The following is a 14,364-nucleotide window of genomic DNA, read 5'->3' as shown; positions in this document are numbered from 1 at the left end:
TTGAACTGGCATCTTGCTGCAGAAGTATCTCTGTTACAATAGCAAGCAATTATTGAGAAAATGTAGAGAGATGTTTTCTTTAGTGTTTCTTATACTAAGCATGCAGTAAGAAACACTATTTCTCCAGTTAATCTGCAAACCATATTTCATGAATATTACTCTTTAGAATGGTTAATTTTTTTTTAATCCATTCTTATTACTGCTACTGTACCTACTAATAAGTGCAGTAACAGTAAAACTGGGGGTTTTGGCTATCTGTAAATTTATGAGCTTGCTTTCAAGTAGCTGTGCTACACTAAAAAAATTATCAACAATTATGAAATGGCATAATTAGACTGAAGATTATTTTTTCTCTACTAGGTTGTCAAACTGAAGCAAATAGAACACACACTGAATGAAAAGAGAATATTACAAGCGGTGAACTTTCCTTTCCTTGTAAAACTGGAGTATTCTTTTAAGGTAATCATTATTTTGAAAGTAGCTGTTAGAGTTTCAGGGAAGTACATGATTAAATTTTAGGAAAAATTGTAATTGTTCTGCAGATTTTTTGTATGAGATTGATACATGAGTCAGGTCTTAATGACAATCTTGATGATGGAGCAAAGAATTTTGAGATCAGCATCTAACTCTAAGACAGTATGTCCTAGCTGGTCTGCAAAGAAATTGATTATTTTCATAAATAATAGTGATATGTGTCCTATAGATATATGTATATTTTTTTAATAACACCATTTAAAATGAACAAACATGATCTCTTAATCTTTATGGTTTTGAGGTTTGTGATGGGTCTATGGGAGACAAGAATACTCTAGGCTGTCAATTCTGAACTCCTAAGGGTGCAAGTTTTTGTCTTGTAGCAGGCATTTTCTGCTCCTTCTGTCAGGAACTCGCTGATTATGCATTTTTTCCAGAATTTCTGTGTGTGTTACTTTTGATTTATTAAGGTAATTTGATGGCTACAGTTTTTCATTCTTTAATGAAATATACTGGGCCTGGAAATTGTAGACACTGTAGCATGCCTGGTAAATATTTGTGTGTGTTTACTTGCTTCCTTAGGACAATTCTAATTTATACATGGTAATGGAGTATGTTCCTGGTGGTGAAATGTTCTCACATCTAAGAAGAATTGGAAGGTTTAGGTAAGAATCTTAGTGAAATTATTTATTTAAAAAGCATTATGCTGTTAATTTGGGAAAAGGGTTTCATAAAATTTGTTACTATAAATTAAAAAATTCTGAAGGGGTAAGTGCATTTAATTTTGTCCTCTGATAGTAGGCTAAAATAGGCAATGAACTATTTATAATTATTTTTCAGTTAGCTAATGCAGGTACTTAGAATCTAGGCACAACAGAATTTTGGAACTGATGTGCACATTGTCACCGAAATTGATCATAGTTTCTAAAAATTGATATTTAAAGTCTAAGTTTTTCTAAGTTCTGTGTATGGGTTTGCATGTGTATTTTAAATGCAAAAGTTAAGAAATTAAAGTTAGGGAATGAATGTATCAATTCTAAAACATTTGCTGTTTTGGTTTGGTTTGTTTTTGTGGTAGTTTTGTGGTGTTTTTTGTCTTTTTCTTTTTTTTTTGGGGGGGGTGTTACACAGTAAAAGAACCAGTTAAAAGACGCTTAAATTATCTGTTCTTTTCAATCACGTTTGTTTCATAGCACCAGATTGCTTAATATTCTTTTAATTCTTCACAGTGAACCACATGCACGGTTTTATGCAGCTCAGATAGTGCTAACATTTGAGTACCTCCATTCGTTAGACCTCATCTACAGAGATCTAAAGCCTGAAAATCTTTTAATTGATCAGCAAGGATACATCCAGGTATAATATTTTTCATATATTTAGGGTGTGGACTCTTGTTTCACAGTGCAGGGTTAGTTAATTCTAGCAAATGCGTTTAGAATAAATGATCTAACGACAGTTGATATGTTAGCATATACTCAGGAGGGCATTAAAATGCTATACTGCTTAATAAGAGTTAAAATCAATGGATTTAACTTTTTTCTGACTATGAAGTATGCACAATTTCACTCTCTGCACTTTGAACAAGTTGTCAAGATTTCCCCTGGGGACTGTGGTGAGGAGGAGGTGATTATATGGCTCTGTTCATCTGACCTATATTACGTCCGCCCTAGAACAAGAAGAAAGGTGTCCTAAAATGTCTTGTTCTTTGCATTGCCTGTGTAAGTAGTTGAGGGTGACCGGATTAGATGTCAACATCTACAATATAGTACTTAATTCCAGGTAGATGAATCCCACCCTTGGAGAGTCCTAACCTTCTCAGCAGATCAGATCAGAATTGCAGTGCTGCAAATGACTTCTTTGGTTTTATGGTAGCTTCTCGTCACCTTGTCGTCCTCCTTTTAGTTTTTCTGTTTGTGATCAAAAAGACAAATGGGAAGGTGGTATATAGCAACAGGCACTCTGCCTTGCAGTCCTTATACTATGGAAGCTCTTCTTTCCTCATTGTGTCACATTTAGGCATGGAAAAATATAACAGGAGTGTACATAATAAAAATGTTTATTGAGAGAAGTGGAAAGGATTCGTATCTTGTCTTGTTTATATTACTAAAACTGGCAACTCTCTGGATGCAACAATACATTTTATGGTGGTGGGCAAACAGCAAATGGTAATAGGTGCAGCAGTCAGTCCTCCCATGTGAGCTACCTTAGTTTCTGCTTCTGACCGGAGAGGGAGTTTATGTTCATATGTTCATGCTGCAGCTCCAATTAAATTTTGTTTAGAAACTCTTCATTTTATTTTTGAATTTTAAATCCATTTCTGTTTGTTCCATGCCTGCAATGTATTTTTCTTACATAGACTGACACACATTCACAAACACAGAAATGATTCTTTGCTGACAGCAACAGGTCTGTCTAGTCAGCATGTTGGCTCCTCCATTCAGCTGCAGGTGTGATTGCTGTTATTTCTTAAAAAAAAAAAAAAAAAAAAAAAAAGTAAATAAAAGCAAAATCTGCTTTGATTGTGTGGTATTTAGCTAGTTTAACCGTCTGTGTGACCTTAGTGTATCAGCAACATTGGCACTGGCCATTGCATAGTTAGCAATGGATTATCATTACGATACAGTATGTTTTCCCAGTGAATGATTTGAAAATGTTACCAAGAAAGAAGAAACAAAAGAAATGGATTGTCAAGCAAGCGTAGACTTGATAGGTTGAAACTGATCCCAGAATTTCACATGTAACCTGCTGGTTTCCATATGTATTCCACAACATGGTCCTGGAGAAAACTCAGAGAGAATGATGAAAAAGCATGCAAACTGCTGAGAACTTACTGCAGAAAACATGACAAGTGGAATGAAGAACCTATAATGGCCAAGAACTTGTCATTTGTAGCTACAGATACTGCTATATTTCCCCCAAACTCCTCAGATAAATAAGCTGGGCACTGGTGATGCTTTCAAAGATATCAGAAACAAAAGCTACTGGAAGATCTCTTATGTTGTCTTATTTGCACACTGTTCTTCCATATAACCCTTATACTCCTTATGTGTCTCTATAACACTTATGAAATTAAAAACTTCTGAATTTACAAAACTTACTGATCTTCTGACCCTTTTTTTTGATTAACTTGTTTGTCAACTAAAGGAAAAGAGAAATATCTTGTTCCTATTCACATTCCTTAAACTTTTAGCAGTATAAACAGTCTGATATGAAAAGCATAAGAAAAAATGATTAATACAATCACAGTACATACAGAAGTAAAGCAAGTTGTAGTTCCCACTGATATTTGAAATTCTAAATGGAAGCTTTTTCAAGGGAGGGAATACCTGTTTTGTATTAGTTATTTATTTTATCATGAGAAACAGATTTTATCTGAAATAAACGCATCAGAAGAAGTTGCTATGTTATATTTATCTGACTGTAATAATTTGCATCTCACGCCACATACTATTCCTATATATAAAATTGCTTTCCAGAATATTTCAAAAGTACTTAATTTTAAATTCTGCTACCAGGTCACGGACTTTGGCTTTGCAAAAAGAGTAAAAGGAAGAACTTGGACGTTATGCGGGACTCCAGAATATCTGGCACCTGAAATAATTCTCAGCAAGGTACTTCTTCAGTTCTATGAATAATAATTGCCAGCCATGCATTTGATGTAGTTAAAAGGTGTCATCTAATTAATAGTCTTGGAGGGGTGAATAATTGCTGGTAGCTCAAAAATCAAATCTTGACAAGTCAACACCTAGTGAAGTACATGGAATGCAAATGTTGTATTGCAAGTGTTAACAGACTATAAAAGGATCTCCAGAGGTAACAAGAATTGTGTATTGGAGGAATCAGTGGTCAATTCAAAAATATTTGCAGTGTTTCATGTTTAAAATACTATGCATGAAAAAACACTGGTTTTGCACAAAAAGTACATGCAGTCTAATACTTGCGTTGTGTTTGAACGTGGAAGAAATCTCATTTATAATAAAGCTGTATAAGGAAAAATCCTTATAGTTCATGGAACTGCTTATGATATTCACAATCATGTTAAATTATGCATTTTTGGATGTTTTTAACTAAGTACCCTTTGCAGGTCTTTAAAAGTAAACAGAAAATTCTTTTGTTTTAGGAGAAAATGTTGGTTACTTGCAGCTTTTTTGGCCCTATATAGTTAAAACAGCAGAGGAAATTGCAGTGTCTCTACTATGAAGTCTCTGTAGTTGATTTTTCAGGAAAAAAATGAGTCTCAACCTCGAGCTTTGTAAAAGATCTCAGAGAACACGCATAAAATTGGTTAGGTTGGTGGGGTTTTCTGTATTTTTTTAATACTAAATAGGAGTTAGTAATGATTATGTGTTCAGGCTTTAAAGATCAGATCATAAATGTCTATAACAGCTTATTAAACTTTTAAGCTCAAGTAGTAGGCAGCTAGTTTACTGAACATGAAAATGAATGTTCTGATATATGTTTAATCATGTCAAGAGATGATGGTGTGTAAAATAGGAAGTACTGTTATACTTAATGAAGTATCCCTCCTAAGCTTTGAAAAAAGCTTCAGTCGTTTGGTAGCAAGATTATTTTGATTTTTAAAAGTTACTAAATAAAAATTGAAAAAAAAAAGTCCCTATTTGTCACTTAACGAGTCTTGCCACACATCACTGTAAAGACATAACTGAGACTCAGCACAGCAATGTGTGCAAAATGTTTCACTTTCATCAGCTGTATTGCTGTTGGAATATGAGACCTTCAGTTTGTTTTGAATTAGGGTGTAAGCTCTGTATTAAACAAAAACGTATTTGCTTTCTTCATATTCCATAGCTACATGTACAGAAAATCTTAAACTATGTTACAAATGGTACTACAGTGGTATTTCTCATTTTACCCAGGGTTACAACAAGGCAGTGGATTGGTGGGCATTAGGAGTGTTAATCTATGAAATGGCAGCTGGATATCCCCCATTCTTTGCAGATCAGCCAATTCAAATTTATGAAAAGATTGTGTCTGGCAAGGTAAGTGAAAACTCTGTTTTTGCAAGCATGGATTGTTTCTCACTGTGTTTGCAGAACATGACTTTATGTGGAGTTGATGCAGAATTCACTGGCTACTAGACTTTAAGCAATTTGGAAAGAATATGGTAAGAGTTTGTAATGAATACTTCTTAAGTACAGACATTGTTACAGTAATAATAAAATCAAAGCTTTAAAAATACATGTTTAGTACCTGTACAGTTCCCTGCCTTCAAATTTAAAATGCAAACTATAATACCACAATGTCTGTAAATTTAATATTCTTTTATGCTTGGATGAAAATGATTCAATATCTATTAACAGCTACTTACCTGTATATTCAATTTGCCAAGCTATTTTCTTAACAGAAATGTCCTGGTAGCTTTTGAGAAGCTCTAAAGAGTTTCCATAATTCATAGTAGGTTTCTTTACTTCTGCAGCAACAAAGTCTTGTAGATCAAAAAATGTCTAATGTTCAACTTTGATTGTTATATACATTTTTAGAAATTGTTTCTAATTTTTCCCTTGTATTCTTCATGAATATCTCTTAGTGTGTCAGGAAGCGTGATAATGATTCTGTTGTTTCTCCTGCCAGCCAGTGTTATCTCTTTGTTTCTTTATGCTCACTTGATTTGTTATGGTGGTTCGCTACCTTGTTTCTACATCCAGACATGCCGTTCCACCTGAACATATGAGAATTTACTAAGACATACCTTTAAAGATATATTTATCTTCTATTCTTAAAAAAAAAAAAAAAAAAAAAAAAAATCAATTTTCATCTATTTTGCTTTTGTTTTTACTGTTGGTCTTTTTGTTAATTTCTTGTTGACTCTATGGATGAATGGCTGTGGAAACGGCACTGGATATGAACTATGGAAACTAACATTCAGTTCTCAGCTTGCAGTATTTTTCCTTTATAATCTTAAGTTAATCATTTAATCTGTCATGCACTTAGTTCTTTACTAGAAACTGGAGTTTTTATTTCCCTACTTCTCAGCTGTCTAGGTAATAAATTCATTAAAGCCTGTTAATTTTTCATGTATTACAATAAAGCCATATTGATATGTAAACAGAAGCAGTATCCTTGATTATCAGATCTCTTGGTTTCACAGCATTTTTTATGCTAAATAATTTTGTGTTCCACATTTACATCATAACTGATTGGCTGAACAAAAAAGCGTCAAATGCTGGAGCTGTGGTTATGACAAAAACAGACTTTTGTCTGTTCTTTTCCCCTTTCTCCTCTCTCCCATGTCAAATGGTATCAGCAGATTTTTTGCTAGTAAAACCCTATGTAATTACATCCTACGATTCATTCCCAAATATGTTGTAGCCAGGTTAGAATAAATTGTGTTGGCAAGTGACTCGTTTGTGTGCTATCTTCAAGTAGTGCTGTATTATTTATCTAAATTTTTTGATGCTGGTTTAGTTAGTTATTGGAAACAGTTTACAGTATAGTGTAACGTTCCAGATTGAATTATCAAATAGGATGTTCAGTTATTTCGGCGCATATTCGCATCTTTATATGCTCTATATATGTGTCATTCTATACTATACCTCCTCTGTGTGTGCACGTGTATATATATTTTTAAATTTATATATGCGTTGTGTATATGTACACAAGGTGTGAGAATACCTTGAAAACTGATTGTATTGGTGTGATATCGGTAAAATTTAAGTTTAGCTTTTATATCATTATTATATGAAACTAATATTTTCCCCAAATCAATCAAATCTAGAAACTTTCACTTCAAAAAATTAAAAATGGACGAAGCAATGCTATTGATAAAAGCTCTGTGAAACAGATTAACATGTGCAACAACAATAATCTTTTTCCATATATTCCTACTTTATTTGTGTTTAGAAAAAGAATAGAAAATGAGACCGGTGTTTCCTTTTGTGTGAACAAGGTTTTACCTCACAGAAGTGAAGGATCAAATTTGTATATTAATGTTGTGGATGTATATTTTAGGTAAGGTTCCCATCACACTTCAGTTCAGACCTGAAGGATCTTCTAAGAAATTTACTCCAGGTAGATTTGACCAAACGATATGGAAATCTCAAGAATGGTGTAAATGACATAAAGAATCACAAGTGGTTTGCAACTACAGATTGGATTGCCATTTATCAGAGAAAGGTGAGACACTTCCTGATCAAACTATTATGAATCTATAAGAGGTTGAAGTCAAATTTCTATTTATTTTGTTTATTTTTGCCTTACTAAATCTGTGAATTTTAAATGAACTGAGAAAAGGTGAAAGCAGCTCAGTATTAAAGATGCTGAAGGATATATACTGATTGAATTATGATTGTTTCTTTTTGGCATTTTATCCTGGACCTCTATATGTGCATGTTCTCTTGTGTTGTGCACTGATCTATTTCTGGAATATCTCAGAGTGAGCCATCTACTGCCTTTTTATTTAACCCCTGCTATAATGGCATCTATAAATACTCCTCCACAGCAGAGAGGAATCTGTTTTCCTTTCCAAGTAGTTCTTAGCAGTCAGACTGTGCTTCAGTGTGGAGAAATTAACCAAACCCTAGAGCACTGCTTTTTCTGCTGAAGTGGCATCCTCCCTCCCTCTTGCTCTATCTGTGATTGGGTCAGGATCAGATGTAGAGTGTGTCTACTGAGGAATCCTTTTTTTTCTGATGCTGCATTGTAATTGACTTCAGTTTCATAAGCTGTGGCAATGGTAAGAACCCTGCTAAATGCTGTTTTCTGGCATTTTTAGAATGGTTCTCTAGACCTGACTCACCAACATGAATTGTAATGTGGCTTTTAAAAAGTCCATGCTCAGTCTGCACTATGAACTACAGACCTGCAAAACAATGAAAGTTAAACAGAGAATTGGGAATGTTTTCCGAACAGGAGGAGCCATTGCCAAATCAGAGGGGAGCACATTAGCTCCTGCTTGGATGAGTGAAGCAGAGCTGGGAGAGGAAGCTGGGGAAAGGGATGGGGATGACCACAATGCAGCCTGGCTCTGTCTCCTAGTAGCTCCAAAGCTCCCTCTCCCCTTGGCAGAGTCAAAGTCGAATATCTGAAGATTAGTGAGTTACTAAAAACAGATTCCAAAGAAATTATTTACATTCTTAAGGGCAACTTCTGAATTTTTTTTATTTTTTTTCAATAAACAACAGAAAAGGCTAAAATAACTTCATTAGTGCTGCCCCAGAAGAATCATGTGGAGAGATCATTTTGTGTTCAGATATTGGTAAAAAGGTTAGAGTTGAGCAATACAAACACTTCAACGAACTGGTTACCATCACTGAAATGCTAAGTCTTGACTATACAGGCATGAACTTGCTGCTCTAACAGAAGTATTTTAAAGGCCAAACCTAAATACTAACAATAGTTTATAAAAAGAAACTAGTTGTTTAGCTACACAAACTGACAGTGCAGTTGTTATAGTATTCACTAATGTATTAATTACTAGAAGAGAGGGTACAATTAACACATCTGATGTTCTTTGTCTAAAGTATAGATCTTTTAAGAAAAGATTCCCCATTGCAGCATTGTAATTTTTCTCTGCTGTCTTAATGCCTGTTTACAAGACAGTTTTAAATGCAATAGATTTTGTTCCCGGGTATGCTGTTTCGAGACACCCAGGCCCCATAATATGAAAGCAGAATTTGGCATTGCTAGACACCCAGGCCCCATAATATTAAATCAGAATTTGGCATTGCTAGTGTACTGCTGTAGAAAACTACTTTCTCAAGCCTGAGTATATCAGTGGATTTGACAGGATGCGCTGTCTTTACCAGGAGGATTTTTACCTTCCAGTGAGAGAAGAGGCTTAAGTTACATATGATTGGAAGTAGGAGGGAACGAACTAAACTTTGTTCTGAAGTGAAATTAACATTTGATCCACATTTGTCGATGAGATATTAGGGCTTTTAAACTTACATTCATACATCTAGGTCTGCACATTCTTAGACTGATTTTATTTATGTGCCTTAACTTTAAGCTGATTCACTGTATTACCTGCTTTCTTGGAAGGATTTGAGAAGTAATGGGAATATTGTTATGCCTGTTATCACAGCGCTAAATGTAAAGGTGTTTTGGTGATTACATTTTGTGTGCTTTTTTCTTCACAAATACAGGTAGAAGCTCCATTCATACCAAAGTGCAGAGGCCCTGGAGATACAAGCAACTTTGATGACTATGAAGAAGAAGATATTCGTGCGTCTCTAACAGAAAAATGTGCAAAAGAATTTGCTGATTTTTAGTAGGAGTAAGAGGACAAGATGACATCAGGGCTCACATTGGGATCTTTGCACTCTTAATAGATGAGGTGGAGCTGAGACCATCATATGTCAAAACAGTTACCTAGTTACTTCATTCCACAAAGCTGACTGAGGTCTTTATTGCCATCTTCCATGTGTGCAGTTTGCACCAACCCTTCTAACTAGGCACAATTAAGCAAGCACTGTTTGTGCAGTAACACAGAATAATAGACCACTTTCCTACTTAACTTTGGTTTCTGTCGTTCTTTGTTTCTGTGTATTGTTCATTTTCCCCCTTTAAAATGAAGTAGTTTTTTACCCAAGAATGCTCCATTTAATTTTGAATAATGTATTATTTGTGTGAGTGAAATGGAAGGTGTTGCGGCTAGTGTGATTTAGACTGAAGTGAAAGATAAATGTTGCTTCTAGTCTGTGCCAGCCAATAATTCTTGTCTGTCTAGTGTCTGATGCTACAATTTATAATATTTTTTTAGTAGCTCAGACTAAACCTAGCCAACATTTTTAGCATTTTTGAAGGTAGTATTTATCGCCATATAAATGTCTGCTAAATTAACTTAAAAACATTTCTTCCTGGAGACTGACCAAAATTAAGTAGAATCAATTGGATGGCTTAAGTAGGGGACAGTAGCTAGACCCCGTGCCTTGGTTTTCTACATCCCTGCAGTTCTCGTCACTGCCTCCTTCCTTCTTATTTCCCACCTAGGCAGTAGGTAAATTGCCATAACCAGACTGTACCATGGAAATCTTACAGTCTCAAGAGAGGGAGTAATTCCACCTGGTCTGGATTTTGGACCATGTTTAACCAAGTCAACTTACCAGCATTTCAGTTGGCCGGTATGAAATGGCTTTTTTAAGAACTTTAACCCTAAACTCTTAAAGGAAGTTTTGGTCAGTATTGTAGACTCATTTTGATTTTTTTTTCCTTTTAAGCTAATGTTTGGGCTCCCAAAGTATCCTTTGTTTCATGCCTTTTTTGAATTTTTTTTTTAAAAAAGGCATCCATTTAGAAAATAAAAAATAAATAGAACAACGCAAAAAGGAAAACGTGCTCTGCCATTGGCTTATGAAAAGCAAATGGTTTAGCAAATGCAAAATAATGTTCTAGATGCATTGCTGGATGAACACGGTTATTTTTTGTTAGCTGTTAAGAATAAGAGGTTATTGCCAAGTTTTTATTCTGGTATACTATATTAGTAAACTGAGGATGGAGTACTGCTACAATCATTTTCTTTTTAATTACAGCACTTCATTCGCAAAGAAAAGAGACAAAGTTTAAAAACTGCAACAGCTGGGTTTATTTTAGTTGCGTTGTGTCTTCATTTCTAACCTACTTTCTTTCAATCAAACAGAATGTATGGTCACACAGGTATAAGTATTTGGGCTTAATTATGTTTTGTATACTCTCACCAACTGACTTAAAAGATATTGCTACCATGTGCTAGCTTTGGGCACTTTTACACATTTATTTCAATGTTAATAATCAGTGGCTCAGCACTTTTTTGAGGGTTGCTTTTAAACTTATTCATAGTAGTTTTATTTGTACACTTGATTCTGGCTATCTCAATGACCTGTCTTAAAACAGCACATCTAAACAGTTTAAACTAAACTCATATTTTATGATAAATTTACGTGCGTACACGGATGAATTGTTTTTAATAAAACTGAGCTATATTGATACATAGCCATTGTATTTGTTTGAATGTCAGTGCAAATAAACCACTGACACTCCTTCCTTTTAAACTGTATGAAACTCCTTTAAGAAAAGCCTTTGTAGACATTTTACAAAAGAGTATGAAACGTACCATCAAACATTCTGTATGTTTAGGTTGTTGAGCATTTTTGCACAACGTCATTAGGAGGCTGACACTGAATGCAGTCTTTGTCCACCCATATTTACATATGTGCAAGGAAAGTATAAGATACTTCGCTGTAGCAAATTTTATGTAACAAAGATATATCGTCACATTAATAAATTTAAAAAAATCCTTTGTATGAAAATGTCAAAAAAAAAAAACTTTTGTATTTCATTTAGACCAAGGACATGCTGCTGTATGCTAGCTGTATGCGATAAATTCTACAGTAACTTTGTTGTCGTTTATGAACTTTAAAAGATTTTAATAAATGTTGGAGATCACAATTTGATTCTGTTATGATTTTAATTTTTAATCATTGCATAATTCTAATAAGATTCGGAGATTTTTCTGTTTTGTAAAATACTGTAATCATTCATCTTGCGTGTACAATAAGACAAAAGTCTAGGAAATTGGTTCTGACATGTCTGTCTGATATCCAGATTAAATTCTACGTGGGCATATGTGGAAAAGTCATCTTAATGCCATGATATTATGCTATTTTTTAATTTTATAAAAATCCTGTTAGAAAGTAAAATGTTTTTCCAATATGGCATAATAGACTTCAGTATGGAAATGAGATTCTATTTTGGAAAAGGAGGGGAAGTGTGCAATTTCCAAGGCATTAGTGCGTACATTTGACAATGTGAGTATTATACAACCCTCTCATTTAAACACAGTCATAAAATATAACTACAGAATATTATGTTACCTGTATTTAATTTGAAAAATCCTTTTCACAATATGGAAAAATTGTATATCTATGACAGTAGAAGCTTGTTAATTTTACACATTTGAGGAATTAAGTGTTGAACTATATGGTATATTTTAATTGTACTCTAGTTGTATGTAACTTTCATTTCCAACATAAAGGATTGTATCTCATTAAGTAAATTGCTTTTTTATTATCTTGTCAGTTGCATTAAAACCCTTATTTTTAAATCCTTTAAAGTATTTTACTAATTTTTGCAAATAATTAGATGTTTTTAAGTGCTGCAATAGTGTGCAATATAGTAAACATTTATATACAGAAGTGCAAATTAAATTATGTACAACACCCATGCTGCTTCTTTGTGAATCAAAATGTTGTATGATGAGTTGTTGCATTTCACCACACACTGCAAACAGGGTTTGAAAGCAAGATGAAAGGTTAGGAAACACTGCACATAATTAGTTGGGACCCGTTAAGCTTTACACTAACTAGGATGTTTGGAGAACATGCTGTGGATTAAAGGCACTATGAGAAGTCAGTGAGTTGGACTTCTTAGACAATCAAAAGGAAGCAAGGTGATGATTATCTGCAATATTGTTTGTCTTCATATTTTCACATTCAGACTTGATGCTTTTTATTAAAAGATAATTTTGCTTGTTTTTAAATTGTCTGCAGATCCCACTGTACAAATTTGTGCTGTCTCATTGTGCTGTGAAACAATTGATAGAAGTAAAGACTGTTAATGGTCTTGGCATTGTCTGTCTTGAGGCTTTTTCTGCAAGTGTTGTACTGAGAGGCTCCAATACCTGCTGTCTGTAACGCAGCTCCTCCTCTTCCTGCTTTGTGAGCAGAGTTTCAACTCTTTGCTTATGCTGTTGTGCGCCTACTTACTGTGGTTTTGTGGTTTTCTTGGTTTCGTAGTCTAAATGCAATATTACATTTTAAAGACCTTTGTACTTTTTCTAAAGATAATCATTTTACAGTTCTTAGATCATCTGCTTTTACTAAAACTCACATGCAAACACAGCATGTCAAGCAGCAGGTTTGAAGGTGTCATTAAAATCTGTTCTTATAATTTGCTGCACTTGAGGAGTTACCCCAAATAGGAATTTGGAAAGAACCATTCAATAAGAAACTGGTAAAAACGTGATTTCATTCTTAGACTGGGATATGTATAGCTGATACAGATGTGTTGGGGGTGTGGGGTGGGGTAGGGGGGAGGTTGTATTATGACCATAGTTTTATAGATGTAGAATGCATTTTGAAAATGTTTTTGACAGCTTGAGGAATCAACTCATTTGAGGCATCTGACAGAAGGGGTTAAATGTATGTGCCCAAAAGGGTTCCATGAGGATGTTCAAATGTCTAAGTAAATATTCTTCTTACGTAGGAATTATCTCAAATGTTTAATTTTTTTAGAAGGATAAGACAGGTATCTCAAGCCAAGATATGATCTCAAGATAGCTTCCCTTCCTGGCTTTTGAAGTTGATGATGAATGAATAAAAGTTTGGTTAAATCTGAGGTCTAGTCATGTTTTTACCTTTTGTTGTTGTTGCTTTTCTAGCCCACAAAAAGGGATGCCTGCCTGAAGGTGACTTGTATATATTGAATATGTGGTTTATTCTTATAATTCCCTACTACACAAAGTGAGATAATAGCAGTTTGAGCCTTCCTTGAAACCATTTGGATGAGTTCCCTAGACACTATTTCAAAGTTAGTAAAACTTCCTTTAGAAGCTTTTCCAGTCCGGATGTGCTGTTCACTCCCTCAGCGGGCCAAATACAAACGTCTTTGCAAAAATGTATGTCCAAAACTTGTTTTTACTTGGCTCTTGGCTTTGTATTTTAAAAGCAGTATATTTACCATGTTCATTTGCATTAGTTCATGGTCAATGAAGCATGTGAGAAAGACCCAGTGGTGGATTTGCACATTCCTAATTAGTGCTCAGGTTACAGGATTTCAATTTTTATAGGTAACGTGACAGAAATCCAGTATCTAATTGCAAATTATCTTCTTTGTGTTGAGAAGTAGCCTGTCTGAGAATGAGACATCTTTGCTAAGGACAGCACAGAGAAAACA

General features: G+C 34.4%; 1 protein-coding gene across 3 annotated transcripts in view; it reads left to right on the top strand.

Annotated features, from left to right (window-relative positions):
- Positions 1-12,631, top strand: part of PRKACB (protein kinase cAMP-activated catalytic subunit beta) — a 68,725-nt gene extending 56,094 nt beyond the window's left edge. For all 3 annotated transcript variants that reach the window (XM_027463299.3, XM_005022279.6, XM_021274329.4), the window contains exons 4-10: positions 361-459; positions 1,057-1,139; positions 1,704-1,830; positions 3,990-4,085; positions 5,352-5,474; positions 7,444-7,608; positions 9,579-12,631. In XM_027463299.3, the coding sequence (XP_027319100.1) occupies positions 361-459; positions 1,057-1,139; positions 1,704-1,830; positions 3,990-4,085; positions 5,352-5,474; positions 7,444-7,608; positions 9,579-9,704 (819 nt within the window). In that variant the 3' untranslated portion in view covers positions 9,705-12,631. The remainder of the gene's footprint in view (positions 1-360; positions 460-1,056; positions 1,140-1,703; positions 1,831-3,989; positions 4,086-5,351; positions 5,475-7,443; positions 7,609-9,578) is intronic.
- The last annotated feature ends 1,733 nt before the right edge of the window (positions 12,632-14,364 follow it).

Source organism: Anas platyrhynchos, chromosome 8 (assembly GCF_047663525.1).
Source record: "Anas platyrhynchos isolate ZD024472 breed Pekin duck chromosome 8, IASCAAS_PekinDuck_T2T, whole genome shotgun sequence".
Lineage (NCBI taxonomy): Eukaryota > Metazoa > Chordata > Aves > Anseriformes > Anatidae > Anas > Anas platyrhynchos.
The sequence above is the reverse complement of the archived record's forward strand: the minus strand, read 5'-3'. Positions and strand labels throughout refer to the sequence as shown.